Raw genomic sequence first — 25,198 nt, forward strand, 5'->3', positions numbered from 1 at the left:
AGTTTTTTTTGTTTTGTTTTTACCTTTTTTGATGCCAGAACTTGATGACACCCATGACATCAGCATAGGGCCATTAATACTGTAATAATGAGTTTTAAAAAGCTGAACAAGAGAAACAAACAACGAGAGAAACAAAAAGAGAAGATTTAAGTAAAACTCATGGGTTAGGGTTCGAGTATGCATGGAACCAACGAGGTCGTATTATATGTTAGCTTAAAACTTGTGGTGTTTAGGGTGAAAAGGCTATTTCTTTCCAGGAATTTGGACTTGGTGGACAGTGTCTGGTTCGGGGGCCTCAAAACTGCTTTGCTGCTTTTTGAAGATGATGTTTTTCTGTGGACTTCATCAAACTAAGACTGTTCACACTAACCTGCTGCACATCCTTCCCATCTCTGTCTCTTTGTCTTTCCAACCTGTACAAATCCACCATCTCCCTCTTTAGTATCCAACCTAACATACAAGTCCTCATATGCTCTTTGTTTGGCCTTTGCCACCTCTACCTTCACCTTACGCTGCATCTCCCTGTAATCCTGTCTACACTCTTCAGTCCTCTCAGTGTCCCACTTCTTCTTAGCTAACCTCTTTCTCTGTATACACTCCTGAACTTCCTCGTTCCACCACCAAGTCTCCTTGTCCACTTTCCTCTTTCCAGATGACACACCGAGTACCCTCCTACCTGTCTCCCTGATCACATTAGCTGTAGTGGTCCAGTCATCTGGAAGCACTTCCTGACCACCCATAGTCTGTCTCAGTTCCTCCCTGAAATCTACACAACATTCTTCCTTTTTCCACTTCCACCACTTCGTCCTCTGCTCTGGCTTAGTCCTCTTCATCGTCCTCACCACTGGAGTCCTTTTACACACCACTATCCTGTGTTGTCTGGTTACACTCTCCCCTACCAATAATTTGCATTCATTAATCTCTTTCAGATTACAACGTCAACACAAGATGTCGTCCACCTGAGTGCTTCTACCTCCGTTCTTATACGTCACCCTATGTTCCTGCCTCTTCTGGAAGAAAGTGTTCACTACAGCCATTTCCATCCTCTTTGCAAAGTCAACCACCATCTGTCCTTCTGTGTTCCTGTCCTGAAGACCAAACCTGCCTATCACATTCTCATCACCTCTGTTCCCTTCACCTACATGCCCATTGAAATCTGCACCAATCACCACTCTCTCACCTCTGGGGATGCTCTTCATCACTTCATCTAACTCACTCTCCTTCTCTTTTTCATCACATCCTACCTGTGGGGCATAACCACTAACAACATTGAACATCATGCCTTCAATTTCCAGCTTCAGACTCATCAACCTGTCTGATACTCTTTTCACCCCTAGAACATTCCTCACAAACTCCTCTTTCAGGATAACTCCTACTCCATTTCTCTTTTCCATCTGACCCATGGTAGAACAACTTGAACCCTGCTCCTAAGCTTCTAGCCTTGCTACCTCTCCACCTGGTCTCCAGGACACACAGTATGTCCACCTTCCTTCTCTGCATCATGTCAATCAACTCTCTAGCCTTCATTGTCATAGTCCCAACATTCAAAGTCCCTACTGTCAGTCCTACACTCTTGGCTTTCCTCTTCTCTCTCTGTACACACTTTCCTCCTGTCCTTCTTAGAGTAGCCCAATCACACTTTGGTAACTTTAATTAGCTAATTAATAAAAACATGTTCAATAAAAACTGTTAAATACAAATATTCAATAAAAAACAAGAGTAAATACTCATCCATAGAATACAATTTAAATGTCGGTTTGTTAACAGCGGTACTGTGTGTAGTACCACACACAACATTCAAAGTAGCACTACAACAAGGTTTAACTGTTTCCTCTGTGAAAAAATTGTCTTAAACTTTATTATGGAGTTTTTAGTAGAAATAAAAATATAAAAATATATATATTCAAACTTCTCTGCACTGCCACAATACAGGATGAAAGTGGTTAAAAACTATGGTACAAAAAAGCTACATTTTTTAAAATAAAGCATGTGAAGGATATAGAAAAATGACGGTTAATAATAAATCCGTTTTTTTTGGCTCAATGTTGTAATTTCTTCCTCTCACCACTTGAGAGCAGCCACTACAAGTACCAAAGTCTTTCTTCAAGACTTTTACTCAAGTACTATGCAGATTATTGTATTTAAAGTAATCCATTTTAAATCCTTCTAAAAAAATTATATTAATTATAATAATTAATTTTAAAATAAGGTCATAGGTCATTGTTGGTAAAGATAAAACCACTTATTTAAACCACTTAGTGGTTTAAATAAGTGGTTCAGTCATAATGATACATTAGTATTTATTAGTTCATAATATATTTATATAGAAAGCGTATTATATTCTTATATTTAAAACAGCTGGGATAGGCTCCAGCCCCCTATGACCCTGAACAGTATAAGTTGTTACAGATAATGCCTGGAACCGCCAGGTGATATTAATTAATTAATAAATGACATAAATTCATATTTCTGATATGCTCATTATTACTTTTCTGTTCTTAAACTACAAACACAAAATACACGGATTGTGCCAAATATTATTGGGAGAAAAGTTATGCTTGTAAGCCAGTTTTAAAACATTTGATTAAGAACCTTGAAATCTATAGCACTGAAAACTCCTTCAGAGCAGTTGCTTGTAATTGGGTACAAAGGTTTTGGTGGTCGTCTCTTACAACATTATTTGTTGAAAACAGTTACTTGATTTAAAGACTTTTTTTTTTTTTTTTACATTTTCTACTTTTTTCAGTTTCTCATTTATAGCAAGGCCTTAGCGTTTCATGTTTTTACCATTCAAGTCAAAATTAGTGTTAAAAAAAATCTCTAAAAGATTAAAACTTGCAGCCCTTTGGGGAAAAAAGCCTGATGTCAGTTAACAGTTTAATTATTGAATTGGTTGGACAAAATATATGGTCATACAGTAACAATAGCCAGGAACAAATTAGTGTTCAAAGAATTTGAATAAGGCATTTGTGCTTTATTGAATGCGTTTATAGGTGCACTGTTACGTTCTGGGATGATTCAAACTCTATCACTGATCCCATGAACGACTTTTTCAAGTACATAGTGAATAGAACAAGTTATGTTCGAATTCAATTTGCTGCAATGATTTTTGAAGACTTAAAAAGCCAGATCTATGGTATACTTTTGAATTATATCAAATTACCTAATTTAAAAAGTAAAAGACACAAAAAAATAAGTATTGACGTACCATGAAATAGCTTTGCTGCACAAAAGAAGCTTGTCAGTCAAACATCATTTAAGTTTTTAGTATTAAAATAGTGCTCTGTTGATTGATAAATCGTTAGGAGAAAGAACTTTAAAAACTGCCACTGCAAGGAAAATAGAGTTTTCTTTTAGAGATTGAGCTGAGAATTTTGTGAAGGTTATACATAGATGATTTTGAGATTTTCACTCCTCTGAGTACTTCTCACATGACAATCTACTGGACATTGAGTAATTTGCCTCCAGGCTCACATTCACCACTCAATTACTTGACGGTCTTGTGTCAGAGTGATGATGTAAAGACAGACATCTACACAGAAAAACTATTTTTTAACTATTTTATTTTGTTTCTGTGTTATTTATTCATTATTGCACCTTGTAAAGCACTTTGTGATGTTATCTGTGAAAAGTGCTAAATAAATAAAGCTTACTTACTTACTTACTAACTTACAGTTGAAATCAGCTCAGGAGAATAGTGCAAGCTGTGCTGGGATGAAAAGGCATTGTGTTATCTAAAACTCAGACACACTTCAGTGTTAACACCATCCTCCAGATTTTATGCATGATGGTTTTGGGGGAGTAGTGCTGAAGCTCGCATGTTGTTTGGGATTGCTGACAACCAATAAGTATAACAAACGCATCCTGCAATTCCCTTATAATTGGTCAAACAAAGCAAATAAACCACATCTGATCCCACATATGTGTTTTCAACAAGGAAAAGAGTAGGTGGGAACCCCTATGAAAATCAGACCTTGTTAAGACTCTTAACAGGGCCTCCCTTTCTTAATTGGGCATCTTGACCCTCATGGGGGGAAAGATGTTAACAGACTACTTTTTTTTTTCCCAAAATATCCAATCTCTCAGTATAATAGCCTGTTTTTGTTTTTTGATAAAATATTTTGAGGTACAAAATATGTCTGACTACAGTAGAATGAAAGTATTTGCTTTTCTATATGTTGAATGGACTGAAGTTACTGTTAATAATCAAAATTCTTTTGTTAATTTGTGCATGTGTTTCTACAGTAACGAATTCAAAATAATTCATTTGTTGCCAGTTACTTCCTGTTGTCAGTGTATACTTCCTCAGCGAGAATTGTTGCCATTGTTCTTGTGTAAAGTCATTTAGTAATGGTAACACACGTCGGTGATGCAAGCTGTATGAAGAGTTTGAAAAAAAGCTTGTTAACAATTGAAAAAACAAAAGTAAAAATTGTATCAGTTGCAAACACCTGATCAGCTGATTTCATATTTCTAGTTATTATTAGTTTTGTTTGTTTTACATCTTCTATCTGATCTGCATACTTAGACGAAACGTCATCCTCTAGGGTCTTTGAAAGTACTTACTTCTGTTAAACTAACACCACATAACCATTAAATGATTTTGATCAGAGCGTTTGCTTTTGACATGAGAGTTACAGGAGAAGTTTGTGAAGATGGTTGTGCAGTTGGGTACTTGTGTTTAGAGTTTGAGGAAAATGAATCACAACCTGGCAACCTACATTTGGGCTTAATAATAGCTTATAACAGATGCATAAAGCATTTGTAAACCATTATATTGATCTTGTGTTGATGAAAACGAGAAACAGTATGAGCAAAATGTAAAAGGCAGTTTATTCACAATACAATTAGTATATAGAGAATACATGTGCAATGAAAACTTACTGGGTCTGCCAATCGTGCTGCTACTGTATCTGCTTAAAATTCAGTGTTTTAGCAGCCATTTTACACAAAGTAATTCTGGACTTTATAGGAATTACTGGTTCGCCCTGTTACTAAGATCCTAGACCAAATAATCTGCAGCTTACAGTTTACACCTGTCTGAAGCTTTAGAGAGAGTAGCACAGAGTAGAAATACTATGAAAATAAGCATGTATGTACATGGAAGGATTACATGTTTTGGTTTTTTTTTCAAATGATATAAAACCATATCCTTAGATGCAGTTTTTGGAGTTCCAGACCCCTTGATGAGTTAAAAAAATCAGTAAATCACTCTCTTTGTAGTTAAGTGTTGCTCTCTGTGGTGAAGCGCATTGCAGCAGACCAGTCAGATGTCAGAAGATCATATAAAATTCATTCAGAAAACAGGAAACATACATGCTTTAGGAAAAACAGTCATGTAAGATGGCTTGCATGCACTCATCCACACCAGTCACAATTTGTTCATATAGGTTTCAATGGTGAGACCTGAGATGAATCCTACTGTGTATTTCATTCCCCTCTTGTTGGAATTAGGAGTTTGTTGATGCAGTAACACTGTCGCAGTAGTGATGAAGTACTACAGCAGCTGCCACTGTAATACTGTGACAGTCACAAGCTAATCAGACTCTCCTCTGCCGCCTCCGGCTCCACGGCATCGAAACACGCTGCTGTGTCGGCTTGAAAGAAGGCTTCTGCAGGTGGAGCTGGGGGAGGGTCAATGGGGCAGGTGCGGCTGTGTTGGTCATGGAGTTGGTCTGGAGGGTGATAGACGAAGCAGTAGGCTCCAGGTTGGCAGCTGTTTTTAACACTTAGGGCCAGCTCTGTAGGGGCAACGGGCCGGTGAACACCGTCCATATACACACTAAGGGTGTAGGAGTCTGAGGAAGAGAAATAAGAAACCTGGATGTTACCTAGAAATCAGTGTAATAATGGAGTAGTAGAGATATTATAATAGTATTGGCACTAGAAGAATACACATTGTCATGGCGATAATTAGCTTTTCAACCTGTTTATCAAGTGTGTACTAAATAAAGAGCTGGAGTCAGGATGTTGTTTGTTAAGCTGACCATAAATAGTGAAAGCATTCAGAGTTAAAAACTATACTTAACAGTACCTCCAACCCTCTCTAATTAGCATGTTGTATTTTGGTTTATTTGGCCATGTGTAACTTTGGAAGAAACTATGTGCTATAATTATTTCATGACAAACAAGGGTTTTTCAGTTAATCGTTGCAGCATTACTGGCTGCAGCATTGTTCCTAAGGTCATTATACAGTAGGTCTCTGTGTAAAGACTATGTCAGGAAAAATAGAAGCCTCATGATAATTAGAGCTGTAAGCTGCACAGTTACTGCACCTCCTTTATTCTGAAAGCATGTTTGTGAGGTGATTAGACCAATGAGATACAATCTCATAGTCAGCTAACTTCCTGATGATGTCGTCTTTTTTTAGTATGTTTTACTTTAGTATGTAATAGTCGTTTTAGTATCTTTTACTCGCTGGAGTACCCGTTTAAATTTAAGCCTAATTCATGTGTTCATGTTGTATAAGGTCAGGTGTTGTGTTGCTAAAGCATTCACCTTGTTCGAAGCGTGCAGCACACTGCTCAGACAGCTGCTGGATGGTCGTGGTGGGGAGGACGCCCAGAGTTTTTGGATTGGCATCAACCTCGGGACAACACACCGTCAGAAAGTCCTGTACAATACAGATACACAAAGATGTTAACTTTATTGTTATAACTGGATAGAGACGTGTCAGTGTTCACATATTTCCGCAAAAATGATCTGGAAACATTTGGCTACTATCAAAGCTTTTTCCTATTTTTTGGTTTTGATAATGCAGTTATTGTATTTTAATCATATTGTTTTGAGCCATAGTGCACACAAATCCTCAGTGTCTCGTTCTCCATGTCAGTCACTCTGACATGTCTAGATCACAGTGTGACATTGCTGATGATGTCATCTGTGTGTGTTTGTGTGCGTGTACCCGAATAGATCCTTGAGCGGTGGAGTCCTTGTTGAGTGTGCGTCGTCTTTCCCAGCGGTGGATGGAGTCCTGAACCTCTCTGCTCAGCTGCCGTGTCGCAGACCTCTGCTGGTCAAATGTCTTAATGTGCTCCACAGCGCCGTAGGTGGTGGTCAGATAATAGGAACCTACACACACACACACACACACACACGCACACAAAGGTATCAACACAGGTATCACACACAGGTTTCAACATAGGTGTCAATATCAATATGTTAGTGAGAAAATATGTTTACATAATGTATTTGCATGTTTTAGTCATTCTCTGTCTCTCTCTCTGTGTGTGTGTGTGTGTGTGTACCTTCTCCTAGTGTTAGTGCAGGGTCCATCAACTCCATCATGTATTCAACATCCAGTTGCAAGGCAGACAGATTGGATCTAGCCAGGACGTACATCATTACAGGCAGGAAGTCATCAGCACCATGGGCCCGCCCTAAACAAACAAACACACACACACACACACACACACACACACACAAACACACACAAGTATGTAAATATTTTGACTGAGCAGATTGAGGTGCAACAACCACTACAGCAAGTAGCAGCCACTGTGTCTTGGCAGCTACAAAATAATCATTTTTCAACATTAGCATTAGTGAGTTGCTGTATAGAAATTATCATTAGGCAACATAATACATACACGATAGATCCAAATGTGAACCGTGAGGTTTGATAAGAATTGGTGCTGAAGCACTGTGTTAAATTCATGGAACACACACACATGCTACTCTGAAAGACTAATGATGTCAGACTGTGACTGGGTTCAGAGGTTGAGGGACTGTTCTGACCTGGACAGCTGACTGACATGGCATCATAGATAATTTTGCAGGTCTTCAGCAGCAGCTCAATCTTCTTCTGAGGAGAATACTCCAGGTGGAGTTTGTTCAGTTTGAGGCTGATCTTCTCCATCGCAGAGGCCTCTGGGACAGCTGTGGTTATTCCTAATGCTGTAGTGGTGCTGCCTAGGACGAGGGACTGACAAACGAACAATAAGAACATCATGAATATAAATGTACTGTACAGTATCTGCATAATCTCTTGCAGCTGTAGTGCTGCTCTTGTAGAGTTGGTGATAATGTATTTCCTAAGTTATTCTGTTCTTATTACATCAGCAGAAGTGCTCCTGTTCTGTCCTACCTGGTTCTGTGCCAGTTGTTTCAGGCTGCTGCTGTTGGTGTGCAGTCTCTCCAGACTCTGGTAAATTGGCTCCCTTAGTGGCTTCAGTACACTCTTACATAGAGCAGCTTCTACTATGCCCTCTGCAAGGACACACACACACACACACACGATCAAAATGTTGCCGTCAGTATGTTTCTAACCACCATAGTTTGATCAATTTAGGTGTTTAACCAATAACGCTACATAGAAATGTGAAAAACTTCCGAGACCCTGGGGACCACTGCTGAATGTGTGTGACCTTTGAGCCCTCCGACACTATTGCCATGAGAAACAGGCTACAGTGATCAATATACTGTAGCCACATGGGCCCAGACTCTGTGATGCAAGGTGGAAGCCATCAGTTCTGTGCAGAAATGCTGCCGAGTTCTCCAGAACTGAGCTGTCAAATGGACTGAAAGGCAGCAAAACGTGTTCCGTGGTGCATGAGTGCCTACGACATGGTGACTCACATATGTGCGAAAGTACCACTGACACAGAGGTATATACTCAGAAATAGTGTAGGCTATCGTGAAGAGGAGAAGCAGACACCAGCCAGCAGTACAAACGGTTTGGCAGCTGCAGTCTTTTATCCAGCAACAATGGGCAAATATTCCACTTGCAGCATTGCAACAATTACTATCTTCAGGTAAACAGTGTTATTAAAAGGAAAGCTGACGTAACAAAGTGGTGAACATGACTCTGTCCCAACTTTGTTTGAGTGTGTTACAGGCATCAAGCTCTTAATCATAGGCTCAAACAAGTAAAAAAAAAATGGCACATTTCTTTTCTGGAAAATGTGTTGGTATAGAAATGAAATAGGGAAATACAGTATGCTGTGTTTGGGTCGTAATGTACCAAAAGTGTCACTAGGCTCATTTAAAAGCATTTAGGAGATTTTACTTATGACATCACAAGTTGGGTTTCTCACGCAACAAATCTCCTCCACCCCCCACTGTACAGGTTACTGTACAACGACAACAACAACAAAAACAAGTGTTACCTAGTTTTTCTTGTGAATACTGATGCTGTGGCTCCAGCAAGGCCTGCAGCTCTGCACTCTGCAGCAAGTAACTTTTCAGCTGAGTCATCATCTGTCTGATCTCCTGTAACAGCTCAGTGGTGGAGGAGTGGTTTGACATGGTCTCCAAGGTGAAAGCACGGTGCTCCTTTAACTAAAAGCAAAAAACAATTCCATTTGTATTTTGGACTTGTTATCAGACAAATCTGGATACATCATGGGGTTGTTAAGGTTGTTTCCCCCTCACTTACCAGGTTTCCAATGTAGCTCGCTGGATCCCGAGTTAGCTCCACTACGCGCTGTGTGAGGCGGCGGTCGTGGCTGATTAGGCTTGTGAGGACCGACGACAAGCGGCAGCGAGCTCGATCCAACATAACGGTGGTGGTAGGGGTCCTCCTCACTGCTGGCCTGGGGCTGTGGCTACCTACAGGGCGACTGGAAAGACCCATAGAGTCATTTTCATTTCACTAACATAACAATGCCATAATCAGCACAATCAAACACAATGGTTGAATACTTCTGTCCTCTGACACCTTCCTCTTAGGGAAGTAGTGTCATGAACTGTGGAAAGGGATTTTTATGGGTTATCAAACTGCTTTGATGATCTGACTCTCTACAAAGTTTATTTTCAGTGTTATTAATAAAAAGTAAGAAACCTTTTAGTTTCCATTTTTTTTTGCAAATTGACGGTGGAGTTGAAATTTATGGCCTTAGTATATTGTAGAAGCTTTTATATAGTTTTGTGCTGGGTCTCAAAACAACTCTCATATGACCTGAAAACAAAGATTGTTCAACATCATGGTTTAGGGGAAGGCTACAAAAAGTTATCGCAGAGATATAAGCTGTCAGTGTCCACTGTGAGGAACATAGTGAGGAAGTGGAAGACCACAGGCACAGTTCTTGTTAAGGCCAGAAGTGGCAGCCCACAGACCACCTCCAAAGACCTACAACATCAACTTGCTGCAGATGGTGTCACTGTGCATTGTTCAACAATTCAGCGCACTTTGCACAAGGAGAAGTTCTATGGGAGAGTGATGCGAAAGAAGCCTTTTCTGCACACACGGCTCAAACGGAGTCGCTTGAGGCATGCAAACGCACATTTGGACAAGCCAACTTCATTTTGGAATAAGGTGCTGTGGACTGATTGAGTTATTTGCTCATAACACGGGGCGTTATGCATGGCGGCAAAAGAACACAGCGTTCCAAGAAAAACACTTGCTCCCACCGTAAAATCTGGGCGAGGTTCCATCATGTTGTGGGGCTGTGTGGCCAGTGCCGGTACTGGCAATCTGGTTAAAGTTGAGGGCCGCATGGATTCCACTCAATATCAGCAGATTCTTGAGAATAATGTTGAGGAATCAGTCACAAAGTTGCTGAACAAGACAACGACCCAAAACACTGATGACGTGAATGTCATTGAACATCTGAGGGGTGATTTGAAGTGGGCTGTCCATGCTCGGCAACCATCAAACCTAACTGAACTGGAGATGTTTTATAAGGAGGAATGGTCCACATTACATTAATCCAGAATCCAGACACTCATTACAGGCTGTAGGAAGCATTTAGAGGCTGTTACTTCTGCTAAAGGAAGCTCAACTAAATACTGATGGGATTTTTCTCTTGGGGTGCCCAAATTTATGCACCTGTCTAATTTCGTTTGATGCACATTGCGCATTTTCTGTTAATCCAATAAACCTCATTTCACTACTGAAATATTACTGTTTCCTTCAGTTATTTGATAGATGAAAATGAAATTGCTGATCCAAACAGCCAAATATTTATAAATGAAAACCATGGACATTGTCAGGGGTTCCTAAACCTTTGCATACAACTGTATATTCTGTATTAGCCTTTGTTTTGGAGCTAATATTGGTCTCTTTTCCACAAACCCTACATTAAACTGTACATTGTACATACAGTCAGGGTTTGGGTAAAGCTTATTGTGACACAGTGATATATGACTTTTACACAGTTATTGTAGGTTTTATTGATTTGATTTATTGTGAAGCTATGCTGAATCTTCATTTACCACACTGATAATTCCCTACAATATCTGTGTTGATAGCAGATGGGAAACAATAAATAATGAATGTAATGCATGAATTAAATGCACAGCCCAAATGTCTTACAATATGTCACTTATGGTAGAATAATCTTTATCAAGATGCTGTTGTTCACACAGACCATCAATATAGTTTGCTATAATTATTATTATCATTCCCAAACAGACAAGAGAAGCATATTTTTGAACTTATTTACTTGGTCAGGTGGTTACTAAGTAGTTTTAAATGGTCCAAACTGGCTCAGTTGCTCACCCATATTCTACAGAAAACTGATCTTAATGCTTAATGTCAGTCATCCATAACTGTAATCAGTGAACGTCGGCCGCCTCTCAGAACTGTGTCTCTGTGTAACTCTGACAGAGTAAGATTTGGTCGCCACAACTGGCTACTTCGCAGATCTTCTTCTTCTCAATGTACTGCACAGTCTGTGCAGCTACGTAGTATCATCAAGTATTAGAAACAAGATTATGAGCTGTACATACAGTTTACACTGATGACAGCTCATTAGCTAATCTGCATAATTATCTGGATCATATCTTAGATTAGACTCTAAAGCTCCTCCACTAAGGTGATTCTCGAAAATGTACATTCAAGGAACTGCTAGTTATCATTTAGAACTGTGCAGCAGCACAGTCTTTATTCAGTCTCCAGATTATCTCATGGCCAACACAGAGAGCCATACACAGACAGACAACTATTCACACTCACATTCACTCCCATGGACAATTTAGAGCCACCAATTAACCTAACATGCATGTCTTTTTAAAAAAACGTCATTTGTAATGCTCATATAATTAACTCAATTCCATTTACTTCCACTCCTTTTGAGAAAAGCATTGTCAGGCCCCCAAAAGTTCTGAATGAACTGCTGAGCACAGAATTTCCTTGTATTCGTATTTAAATGAACTCAGGAAACACTGAAATCCCAGTCTGTGTGTTTAAACATGCATAAACTAGAGAAAAAGCTTAAGGAAATTTTTGTTGGAACACTGTTATTGGCCAATGTGGTAAATATGCAGCATAGCCGAAAGCTGGTGTCATGTGCATCACTGTTTCGCTTGGGCCTAAGGTAACATCTGATACTAGGGTCTTGGCATATCTCAAGTCTGTAAACCAACTACTTCATATTCATTTACTGATGAGTAGGATAGTGGATGTAAATGTGCAAAACCTCATATCATTTTGTTTTGTAAATTCATTTAAGGATTGTGCTACACTGGAATGGAAATCTAAAGAACCCAGAGAATGGACAGCTTTAGACCAGTGCACCAACAGTAACTAAAGCGGCGGAGCACATCAAGACCTACTTGTGGTTTTGTTCTTGTTCCAGGTTGGTCTCTGCTTCCTCTTCAGTGCTGCTGGTAGAACAGGAATCAGGTTCATTTCCCAGTGCAGCGCCCCCCTGTGGCGAGTACAGCGACACATCCGGCCGCCGCGGTGGTGACGGATGAAGGATGGTCATCCCAGTACTCTGACTGGCTAACACTCTCCCAGCCTGGTTGGGGTGCACAGGCATGTCTGGTGGTTTCCTCCTGGGTGGGGGGACAGGACGAGACGGTCTCTTCACCTCACACTGGGAGCTGGGTATTTCTTTATCCTCCTCTTTATTCATTGTCACCTCTTTTTCCTCCTTTTCATCCTCTGTTTCTTTCTTTTCTGTGTCCTTTTTTACCACCTCCTCCTTCTCCTCCTCTCTGTGCTGGTTACTGTCCTCTTGCTCCACCACATCACACAGCAGACCTGCTTTATTTCTGGTTTTCTCCTCCCCTCTCTCTCCTCCCTGCTCTATCTCACTTTTCTGTGCAGGATTATGTCCCTTCTCTCTCTCCGTTCCCTCTCCTACCTCTTGGTCAGTGCTTTTCCTGGATGAGGTGCGACGAAGAGGAGCAGGAGGCAGAGGGGGAGCGACTCGGCTCTGCAGGGGGACAGGAGGCCTCGATTGAGGAGGTGATGTTGACATTGACTTCCTCTCTTCTTTCTCCCCTCCTCCTCCTCTTCCTTCCTCTTTTTTCTCAGCTGCTGGTGCCACAGCAGATGAAGCGTGAGGTGATGGGGGGGAGGAAAAGAGAAGGCCCATCCCAGACCCTGAGCCCAGGCTGGGGGGTCGGGGTGGGGGGCGTTTGTACTTAATATCCTTGCTGGGCGTGCTTTTTGTGTGACCTTTGACCTCAGGGCTAACCTTCTGTGGTGCTTCTCCATTCTGCAGGGAGGAGCTGAGGTTTGGATCAGTGTTGATATCAAATGTGGGGCTAGAGGAGGGGTTCAGGTCATTGCTGGGGGTCTTTTCCAAAGTGACAGGGTTGACATACAAATATGGACTGCTGTGGTTCTGATCCAAAACCTGGTCCTGGTTTCTTGCCTGTTGGTTCAGATCTGTCCAGAAATCTGTAACACATGCAGACAGCACTGAAAAAGTTTGACCGAGCTCATTTATCAGAACATTTATTAGTTCCTATATTTTTTCATGCCATGATATGAAATGTATAAATTAATAGTTGAGAATGAATATTTATTGTTAAAATTGTAAACCCCAGTTTGACGTCATCATAACAGAAAAAGTGTCACAAGCTGCGGATGAAAACTCTTTTAACTGTGTTTTTGAATTATTGGACCTTAAGCTAAGAACCTTTTGCCACTTTGCTTTTGACTGTTCATTTGACAGTTTAATAGTTTTATTAAAGGAATATTCCAGCTAGATCAGTGTGACTCAGGGTTATGTAAGGGTCCATTTCTTAATCTGGTGGACTGGATGGAATGATGCCATGTGGTCACATAAGTGCCAGGCAACCAGCTGAGATGTCAGGAAGCCACTGGGTCTGTCTTGCATATACAACATGACAACCCATTTCATACTTGTGTTATGTAGACGTTGCTCCAGCTTCATACACTGATCAGCCAGAACATTACCACTGTCTGTATTAATAATGTCATGGAGGACAAGCATGTCCACTCTGAGCAGTCTGCAGCTACACATCCCCACAAACAGCAACATGTGAGACACTGTGTGCAGAAGTGATAGAAGTACTCAAAACTCTAAAAAGCAAAAGTGCAGGAAATCTCCACTACAAGAAACACTTCTAGTCTTTTACTCAAGTAAAGGTACTATTTAGATAATCTACATTTTGTTTAGTACTCCGCTAAGACATAATTGTATTTTAAACAATACTGATTATGGCATTATTATTATGTCACTGTTAGTAAAGGTGCAGTTGATTTTAACCACTTTATGTGCTGACAGGTGGAAAATACATTTTTTATTGTTATTATTATTATTGTCCTTTCAGTTTATCCCGTGAGTTCAGTGTCGCCACAGTGGATCATTGTCCGCATGTTGATTTGGCACAGTTTTTACGCCGGATTCCCTTCCTGACGCAACCCTCCCCAATTTCTACCGGGCTTGGACCAGCACTGCACAGCTGGGGAGGGGAATAGGTGGATAATAGAGACTGTATGTATTAGTTCATAATGTTTTAAAAAACATATACAATATAGTTATAATAAAACCACCAGGTGGTAGTAATGTTGTGGCCGAAGGGTGTGTTTACTATATCATAAGAATATTAGTTGACATATTGTCGATATTGTCAACATGACAATATATTATTTCTTAAAGGGGCTGCCTAAAACTGCTTATTTCAGTGTTACCTACTTCATATCTAATGGGTGGGGGCCTTGTTGATCAGTGGTAGAGCATTGGCTTGGGATGCAGAAGGCCGTGCGTTCGAATCCCACACCATTACGTGCGGCCCTGCCCAGGCACCAAAAAACCCAAAAGTTGTTGATCCTGACTTCATTTTTTCATTTCATTGTGAAATGGTTCATTTTAGCTCCTGTCTCTTTAAGGCCCCCTTCTCCTCGAGTCCACCCTGTTCCGATTGGCCAGCTCGCAGAAGCCTGACATTGGGCTGAGCAGAGCCATGAGCCATAGGTGTATTATGAGAGCAGGTGGAATTTTAACACTTGGCATTTCTTAATATGGACTACGATCATCACCCCTGTTAAACTGCGATATAATAATTTGATATATTGATTCTTATTTTCTCTTTCTGCTTTTCTTAGTTATTAATATTCTTGATATTCATTGCTTTTTTTCAACACGTGTTTTCACCTTTAAACATTTCTGCTATGTAGTGTTGCCCATTTGAATTCTTTTTTATCTCCATCTTTCATTGCTGTATCCTGTTATTTGCTACAGCAGTGACCCAGCTTCAGTGCACTGTGTATGATGCACAGATCATTTATCTACCTGCACCCATAGCAGAGATGACCTCCAGCTCCTCTCTCCTAGTTGCCGTGGTAATAGCCAAGGGTAACTTCAGTGTGACATCCAGGATGTCCCTAATTGGTAGATTCAGTCAGCCAGTGTTATAATATAATATAATATAATATAATATAATATAATATAATATAATATAATATAATATAATATAATATAATATAATATAATATAATATAATATAATATAATATAATATTATATTATATTATATTATATAATATTATATTATATTATATTATATTATATTATATTATATAATAGATAGTTTTAATAATACAACACAACCTGCATTTGTTTGTGGGTCTGTGTGTGTGAGTGCATGTTTATGTAAATATGAATCACATAATTTCCAAAGTGGAATTTTTAAGAACAAGCGAGATGTGCAGAGCTGTGGCAGCTACAGAGGAATAAAGCTGATGAGCCAAACAATGAAGTTGTGGGAAAGAGTAGTGGAAGCTCGGCTAAGGGCAGAGGTGAACATTTGTGAGCAGCAATATGGTTTCTACAAAGAGTCCAGCAGATGCAGTATTTGCTTTGAGGATGCTGATGGAGAAGTACAGAGAAGGTCAGAGGGAGTTGCAATGTGTCTTCGTAGATTTACAGAAAGCGTATGACAGGGTGCCGAGAGAGGAGCTGTGGTATTGTATGAGGACGTCTGGAGTGGCAGAGAAGTATGTTAGAGTGGTGCAGGACATGTATGAGAGCTGTAAGACAGTGGTGAGGTGTGCTGTAGGTGTGACAGAGGAGTTTAATGTGGAGGTGGGTCTGCATCAAGGATCGGCTCTGAGCCCCTTCTTGTTTGCTCTGGTGATGGACAGACTGACAGATGAGGTTAGACAGGAATCTCCATGGACTATGATGTTTGCATATGACATTGTGATTTGTAGTGAGAGCAGGGAGCAGGTGGAGGTCTGCTCTGGAAAACAGAGGAATGAAGCCTAGAGAGGGACCCAGGTGGAACGGTGAGGTTACAGGGAGCAGAGGTGAAGAAGGTGCAGGACTTTAAGTACTTAGGGTCAACGGTTCAGAGCAATGGAGAGTGTGGAAAAGAGGTGAAGAAGGATGCTGAGGTTGGAGCTGCCAGGCAGGAGGTCTAGAGGAAGACCAAAGAGGAGATTTATGGATGTAGTGAGAGAGGACATGAAGTTAGTTGGTGTGAGAGAAGAGGATGAAGAGGACAGGGTTAGATGGAGGCACATGATTGTTAGAAGGTATATAGAATATGTGTACATGTGCTTGTGCATGTGTGTGTGTGTGTGCTAGTTTGTTCAATGTACTGTATATCTATGACTTTAGCTTTAATGTGCGTGTCTGTACATGTACATGTACATACAGTACTGCACGTATTTTGTGTGTACTCTTTGTCGGCTGTTTATAGATATATTTTAGAGAGGTCTGTGTGAGTATGACTTACCTGCTGACACAGTAGAAGGAGATCAGTTTGATGATGTCATCAAAAACCAGAGAGGAACCATCTAGGTGGACAACTGAGAAAGGAAAACATATTAAGCATGAATCACTAACTGCTCTGAAAAAGCTACATTTTGTATTTCCACAATTTGAAACATAAGCTCCACTAGTGTGTCACACGTACATGTCTTGTATTGTTTGACCATCAGATTGTGTACGAGCGGAGCCCCGTGTTCATCAGGCAGACGCACTGACAGCATCATCCCCTTGTCCTCTGTGCTGTGAACCAGGAACACCTGCAATTATCAAAATGAGCCATTGGTGTTAGAACAGAGAACATGGACAGTGAAATGCTGAATCGGGTTTGAGTAGTGCAGGTTTTTAACGCTGATGGTGAGCTAGAGAAGTGTGCAGTTAGCAGCTTCCCCTTTTTAAACCACCCTGTGCTGATGTGATGTGGTGATTTTAAAATGTCAGATCCGCTCTCACTATCGAATGTTAATTGCAAATGTTCAAGTGATTACTGGCCAAAGTCAATTTTGCTGTCGCCAGGTTTGGGTGTTGTCTTTTGGTGGCGAAACAGGATTTGAAACAACACTGCTATTTTTAAATCAGTGATTGTTTATGATGTAAGAAGCACTGCTCAGAGTTCCTGTAGTATCAAGAAATGCAAAAGAGTAGAGTGTCTACTCTACTAAAACCTCAGCTGATCTCATCAGGATTGAGGTGTTAATTTATTACTGTATTTCAGTGATGCCGGAGGGGTGTTTGTGAACATGGAAGAGAAGAGATATAGACTGGGATATATTTACTGTACTCAAGACTTGGCATTTCAGGTTTTTGGGGCAAAATGTATTTAAATAGAGCAGTTTGATGAGAAAAAGTCCTCTGGAAATCAACTATCGGTTTTAATTTTTTGCTTTTCCTTTTGGTGGTGCAAGCTTCTTTTTGGTAAAGTTCCATGTATTTTATTCTGGAAACATTGAATATTGAACACAAAGTTTAATTTGGACAATTTTCATAGCAAAAATCCCACAAATAGTATAAACTGGTCCATCATTGGACATTTGCTACTGCTGATGTTGAATCAGGAGTTAAAGCTTTGCAGTTGATCATCATAAGACAAGGAAATAGTGTACTTCCTCCAATAAATAAAAGGCTACAAGAAATGCACAAAAAATGACTGACCAGGATGTGTGCAGGAAATTCTTTTGTAATATGATTCATGGGCTTGGGTTCATGTGTTACTTCATTCATCTGGGTGGGAAATGATTGTGTGTGAATTTTAGCCACATTATGGGAGTTTTCTACTTCCTCACTTGGAGAAAAATAGGGCAGAGCATCATTCTGGTGAACTGTGGCAGGCACTATGTTATTGGTACATATTTTTTATATTGCAACTATGCAGTTATTTATAAGTATATTACAAAAAAGTGCTGATAAAGCGTATTTTGGATTTCATGTTTTTTGATGTTTTTCATCTACAGCATTTAAAGAATAATCTTATAAATTATAAATAAATTATTATATATAAATTGAAATATACACGAAACACGAAAACTGAATATACCATACTTGGGTCAAGCCATGCATTCAAAGATTAATTACTATATTTCTCATTAAACTTTAGTTCATTCGGTTTTTAAAACCACATATTGATTTTTAAGTGGGTCTTGACCATAACAGGCAGGAACGAAACATCCGAAACATCCACAACAGCCAACCGCAGCAAGAGAATACACTTTAAGGACGTAAATAGTTTAAAGGATTGGCTATTATTCAAGGTTAAACATGCTTAAAACATAAGCAAGTAGAAAAATAATCTTTTTTCCCCATCGGAGGAACAAAACAATTAGGGTGTCACAAGATCTGAGATTGTAATTAAAAAAGAATTCAAAGATCAAAGGCAAAACTGAGCCCCTGTGTGTAATTGTGTGTGTGTGTGTGTGTGTGTGTGTGTGTGTGTGTGTGTGTGTGTGTGTGTGTGTGTGTGTGTGTCTCACCCCAGCCCTCTCTTTCTCCAGTATACTGGTGGTTTGGTCTTGGCTGAATGATTTGGGCTGCCATATTGAGGTGCTCCCGAGCAGGTGATCTACAGGACTTGGCTGTGGAAGAGCTGGAGAGAATGGTGGGATGACTGGAAGAGGAGGAGGAGTGGGTGAGGAAGAGGAGGCAGATAAGACTGTGGGAGACAATGGAGGAGGAAGAGAATGAGGAATAGAAGAGGGAGGAAGATCAGCAGAGACAGTTGGCTGGGGAGAAATCAGGGAGGAAGTAGACAGCACAGTAGGGCAGATAGGAGACGGAAGAGATGGGGGAGGAGGGTTCGAGGAGAGAGGGGGTTTAGAAACAGGATGGAGAGGAGGAGGAGGAAGGGATAAATTGGTGCATGGAGGTAGAGGAGGTCGAGAGCGCAGCTGAGAGGACTTTGACGTAGGAGGTGGTGGTTTAGGTCGACATGGCCGCGCTGGAGGGTTGGAGGACGGAGGAGGAGGAGAGAGGGGAGACGTTGAGGGGTTGGATTGAGTGTTGAGTGGTCTGGTCAGAGGGCTTGTTCGGCTGTAAACAGAAAATCCAAAACTTAATGTACAATGTGGAATATACACGTCTGCTCATTTCAACTTCAGTTTGCCTGCAGAAATATAACTTGTTCTCTGCGATTGTAGGAAAACTGGCAAGAGTTTCAGTTCACCTTGTGTATTGCAGAAGGCTCGACACACATGCTGTGTTTCATTTCTATGAATAATTTGAACAGTTGCTGAGAAGATTAGCAGCCACCAGTTTGCTTTAGACAATCTGCTAACACAGCCTGCTCCACAGGACCAAACACAAAAGTGCTCTTTTCTTGATTGGATCAAAGCAGACATTGCTATATATTTTCTTACTGTTAATAATGAAAAGGCCAAAACCAACAATGTGTTAGTTGCCCTCTTAATATTTCCCAAAAGTCCCCTTACGCTGTCTTTTTTTTTTTTTTTTTTCAGTTAGGAGAAGCTGTAAACACAACAATACGTGCTGTTCTATACTGTTTCATACGTGGTTTAAACGACAAACTTTTAGAAGTGAACACACTGCTGCCTGTGCTGTGCTGTGACACTGACTTCCGTGGAGTGGTCTCAGTGGTCTCAAACTCAAAATCAGGGGAAGTGGGGTTTTGCTTTCGTAGTTCAAATGGTGAATGGTCTGCACTTACATAACGCTTTTCTACCTATTGGTACTCAAAGCACTTTACACTGCTGTATGCTGTACTGTACCGTTTCATACATAGTTTAGATGACAAACTTTCAGGAGTGAACACACTGCTGCCGGTGACTTCAGTGGTGCCATCGCCAGCACTTCTCCTATGACCTAGCATGTTTCTGCTAAAAGAATATTTCTAAAAATGTCCATACTGTGGCTTTGATACTGTACTGTGTGTATGACAAACACAAAACATGGTCAGGACAAGTTCTAAACTGGTTCCTTCCAAGTTGGGTTAACATTGAAAACAATGTACATTTATCACGTAACAATTCAAATGGTATCAAGTGGGCTGGTGGTTTTATCGGAATATATCTGAACTATGTCACCATGGCCTATTTTGGGTTGATCTAGGTGTGAACAAGCTGTGGTAGGTTTGCTGGGCATAATGCAGGCTTCTAATGAGAACGCAGTGAGATCATACAGTTCAATTTTAGCTCTAAGACAACGACTTCCACCACGGTTCACTGTGTTGCTTCACTTCCCCATTGGTAAATGTTACTGAAATGCAAATTACACTGTATTGTTTGCAACTTTGTGATGCATCACAGGCAGAATGAAGTCAAACGGTGTGCTGCTGGTTCCTGTTTTTTGGTTCTCATGTTTGAACACACCACAGTCAATCTGTTTATCACTAGTATGAAAATACAGTCAAAGGTTTTTATGTTTTACCAAAATTACTATAATCAGTATTGTTTAAAATGTGTAGTTTTCTTGGTGAATTGCGTGTACTTTAAGTAAACTATAGATAATCTATTTAGTACTTTTACTCGAGTAAATTTGAGTAAATGTACTTGCAGTGGCGATTTTCTTGCTCTATGGCTTGAGTACTAAGTTTGTGTATTTCTACAACCTCTGTACACAGTTTATTACATGTTGCCATGTATGGGGCTGTGTAGCTACAGACAGAGGGGCCACGCCAACCTTTGACCTTCATGACGTTGTTAAGACCACTGTTAATAATGTTGTGGCTGACTTCCTTTTGACTCTAAATTGGTTCTCAAAAGACGCATCGCTATTTACTTTTCAATGTAGTTTTTCAATGTAGTGAAAAATACAAATGCTCTGCACTTAAATAGCACTTTTCTACCTGTTGGAACTCAAAGTGCTTTACACTGCTTCTTATTCACCGTCACACACACTCACACACAGATGGGGGAGCTGCTATGCAGCTGGCAAACAGTCACCGAGAGCAACTAAGTGGAGGTTCGACCGTTCTACCTTCCTGCCACCTTCCTGGCTCCAAATCAATTTCAGTCCCCTCCATTGTTTGGTGGGGGGACAGAGGGAAGATCTCTCAATACACAAACAAATCTAGAGAAGCTATCTATGTACGCATAGACCCTATTATAATAAAGTATGAACATATTTATTTATGTAATTCAGGTGATTCAGCAAACCATCCATTCCTTTACCACTGAATTTCTTTCGTTTAACATTGCAAGACCTGCTGTTACTGTAACTGAGGTCACTACTGTGAATTCATACTGCGAAATGCACCACAAAAGTCCCATTTATGCCAAGAAAGGGCTTGACTAAGTGTTGGCTCAGCTCATTTTTGAAGCTCAGATGACAATAATAAAAACAGTTGCACCACTGACATTCTGGAACATTATTTGACTGATGATTTGAATGATGTCATCATTTATTGCTATTTAGTGATACATTCACAGTTACTAGGTACATATTATTACAGTCAGGGGGATTTTATATATAATAATATAAGTAATCCTGGAGATACCACACTGTCAGTCTGCTCAGTAGTAGGAGGAAAATAACAGCAGAAAACACTTCGTTCCAAAGTTGCATTTTACTTTAGTGTTTCTGTTATTGTTAGAATTATTTGCACTTTTGCTTCTGCACTGACAGTCACCAACAAAGTTTTGTTATATTTTATGTTATTTGGCAGGTCATATAGAACTTATAGCCACTATAATAGACACAGTTATGCAAGTCATTTGAAATCTAGTTTTGATTGTAAATACTGTAATAAAAAACCATATTGTTGAAACTGATAAATTAAATTCTGTAAGCATTTGGAACAACAAGTCAAACATGGGGTTTGGTTGGGGTTAGGCTGACGGGCATGAGGGGTATGTGTAGGTACTTAATAAAGATGGTGATGGTTAGTAAAAAAGTCATAAATCATCACTGCTTCCTTAAAGTCACAACACGTGTCACATAACATGTGTCACATATATGGTTCAAACATCAATAGTCTTTTGTTCTATGAGCCATCCAACCCCCCCAACCTTCTCCTGACAACTCCATCTGCTACTGTATCTGTTTTGGCTGCTTGCACAAATAACTAACTTCGTTTTATGTTACTGGGGGACAGTCTCACTTGGAAACTGAAGAGCCCAGTTGCTTTAGTTTTGAAATAAAACATTTTTACTCTTTTACTTCTGCCTGATGCCGTTGTGATACATGTAGAATGTTGCTTTGCTGTTCTGTTGCTGAAATATGCAGGTCCTTCCTTGTAAAAGATGTTGTCTGAATGGCAGCATATGTTTCTTTAAAAACACTTGGTATCAGTTATCATTGCTGGATCCTTCACAGACGTTACTCACACTGTGAGCATTAATTCAGAGGTATTCTTAGGCCTATGCAGTTATTTTTACTACAAAGATGTGTCTGGCTTCAATGCCGGGCCTAAAGATCAGGACCATCCAGTATTACTTTTTGACTTTGTCCTTTGTGTACAGAAATTTCTCCTCATACTCTGCAAGTTTTGATGGTATTATTATTTTCCAAATTCATTGCAATTTTATGTTGACAAATGTTATTGTCAAGGTACCGAACACATATTTTTATTTTTTTTACAGAGTGATGAACCTAATCCAGGCTTGTTTTATAGCCAATCATGAAATTGACCAGTAGTTAGCCACATTAGTTTGGAGATGTTACAGCAGCAGAGATGTTACGCATTTTTCGTTTTAGCATTACTCAATGTTTTCATGGTTTTGTTGCCCCTGTCCCAAAGTGTTAAAACATGATGATGTGAAATTCAAGGGAAGTGGGGTTTGGCTTTTGTAGGTCGAATGGTAAATGCTCTGCACTTATAAAGCACTTTCACACACCGATGGGGGAGCTGCTATGCAACCGGCCAACTCTCACCGGGAGCAACTAAGTGGTGGTTCAGTGTCTTGCTCAAGGACACTTTGACCTGTGACCGGAGGAGCCAGGGATCAAACCAGCAACTGCAGGATGATGGACGACTACCTTCCCGCGCCACAGTCAGCAACTAAAAAAGCTCAGATTAGATCCACCTTAACCACCAAAAACAGTACAGATAATAATAATAATACACATAGTAAAGATAAAATAATATACTGACTTGTCCACATGTCCACTAACGTCACGTTTTGGAAGATCATATTTTCATGAATGTATAACAAAGTCTCAGCATATTGCTGGTACTGGCTCTTCCATGCAAGCAAACACACACACACACACACACACACACACACGCTCGCGCGCACAGACACACGCACGCACACACACCCACACACACACGCTCGCACGTACACACACACACCCACTTAAACATGCAGGCCCTCACACACACGCACGCACACACACGCAGACGCGCACACACATGCACACACGTGCGCACACACATGCGCACACCCACACACACACACACACAGGGTTAATCATGTCTTTGACAGTAAAACTAATTAAGCAACACACAGCCATGACACATACTCTGATAGATGGGAAGGTAACTGACACCAAGTTCAGTCAACTCAAACTCATTACTTCAACTGTGTGTTGAAATGTTTAATCAGATTGAAATCCAACTCTTTGCTGTGTACATTCAAAACTAAGCAGCAAACACCATTTTAAGTCGATTTGTGTGAGACAACATGAAATATTCCAAAGACTCTGAGAAGCCACTGACCTATATATTAGTCAGTGAGTCATCACATCTGTTTTTCCTGCTCTGGCTGCCTGACTTTCGACCCCCGACTCCACCTCCCCTCCGTGGCATAAAACATCCCCATGCCTCAAATATTACCACTACGGTGTTTTTTTACTCCACTACGTTGTCACATAGCCCTCATAAACTTACCCAGTGTCCTGGGAAGCGACGCTGGCTTCCATCATATTTCCACAGATTAAATGTTCGACCGCTCTCTGTCACTGTGGCTCTCTCAGCTCCATTGAAAACCCCGCCTTCTCTCGGCCCCCCTTCTTTTTTTCATTCTCCTGTGGATCAGAGCAGGACTGAATAAGGAAAAACTAAAAGGCAAAGGGAAAATTTGTTTCTGTGTGTCAGGCCCTCCCCTCGGTTTTTGCCTCAACTTCCTGAGCTGAGCGTCATCCAGGAAGAGGCCAAGCAGTCTGGTCAGACTTCCCCTGCTCTTTTTGTTTAGTTTGCTTGTGACATACTGTCTTAAAATGCTGCAGTACTTTCTTACTCTGTGCTTGATTCAGCTGTCTTAGCAGTCTTACATGTTTTTGAGCAGTGAACTTAACTACATCATTCAGTCACATCCTCTCATTTTTACAGTTTTCTTCTCTGTCAAATGGGAAAATGTCTCTTACCCTGATAACAATCCTACATATTAAGCAGACGCTCTTCAGCCTCCTCCTCTCTCTCCTTCTCTCCTCCCCTCTAGTTCTAAGGCTTTCCAGATGCTGCCTCATTCAGACTGTGGAATGTACCAACTAATGTTTCTTAGTAGCTTCACTCTGTTTTAAACACCACCCCCTCTCCATTTTTTTGGCTTTGCCTTCTACATTATCTCACGTCCACCCACCACTTTACAACTCACTGCTTTACACTTGTACCTACCTCCACTTTTCTTCCTCTGCTTTTGCATGTTTCTTATTTATAGGGCCTTTTCTCCGTTATGACTCGGGACTGTTTTTGCTATATCTGTATCAACCAGTAGAACTTAGCCTCTTTCCTTTTGACTAATGTGCTGTGCCTCACAGTGTAAAGTGCTAAACATTTACAGCTTTGGTGGCTTTAAGAGAATGAACACTGGCACCGAATATTGCTGTTAATTAGAAAGTTACGCAACAGTTAAATCCTTCAGTTTACAGAAACACAGTCCAAAAGTTCTTTTTTTT

The 25,198-nt window shown here is 40.4% G+C and overlaps 1 protein-coding gene across 1 annotated transcript; it reads right to left on the reverse strand.

Annotated features, from left to right (window-relative positions):
- Positions 1-4,812: 4,812 nt before the first annotated feature.
- On the reverse strand, positions 4,813-24,802 carry rin3 (Ras and Rab interactor 3). The gene is made up of 15 exons (XM_067479926.1): positions 24,668-24,802; positions 24,192-24,328; positions 18,880-19,435; positions 17,061-17,172; positions 16,881-16,953; positions 15,435-15,526; positions 12,496-13,573; positions 9,377-9,560; positions 9,108-9,279; positions 8,087-8,208; positions 7,738-7,924; positions 7,248-7,379; positions 6,905-7,071; positions 6,499-6,613; positions 4,813-5,798 (listed from the first exon to the last, which is right to left on the reverse strand). The coding sequence occupies exons 2-15, from the start codon at positions 24,224-24,226 to the stop codon at positions 5,530-5,532; spliced, it is 3,294 nt and encodes a 1,097-aa protein (XP_067336027.1). The 5' UTR covers positions 24,227-24,328; positions 24,668-24,802; the 3' UTR covers positions 4,813-5,529.
- Between the last annotated feature and the right edge of the window lie 396 nt (positions 24,803-25,198).

Source organism: Channa argus, chromosome 16, assembly GCF_033026475.1.
Source record: "Channa argus isolate prfri chromosome 16, Channa argus male v1.0, whole genome shotgun sequence".
In the NCBI taxonomy this organism is placed as follows: domain Eukaryota; kingdom Metazoa; phylum Chordata; class Actinopteri; order Anabantiformes; family Channidae; genus Channa; species Channa argus.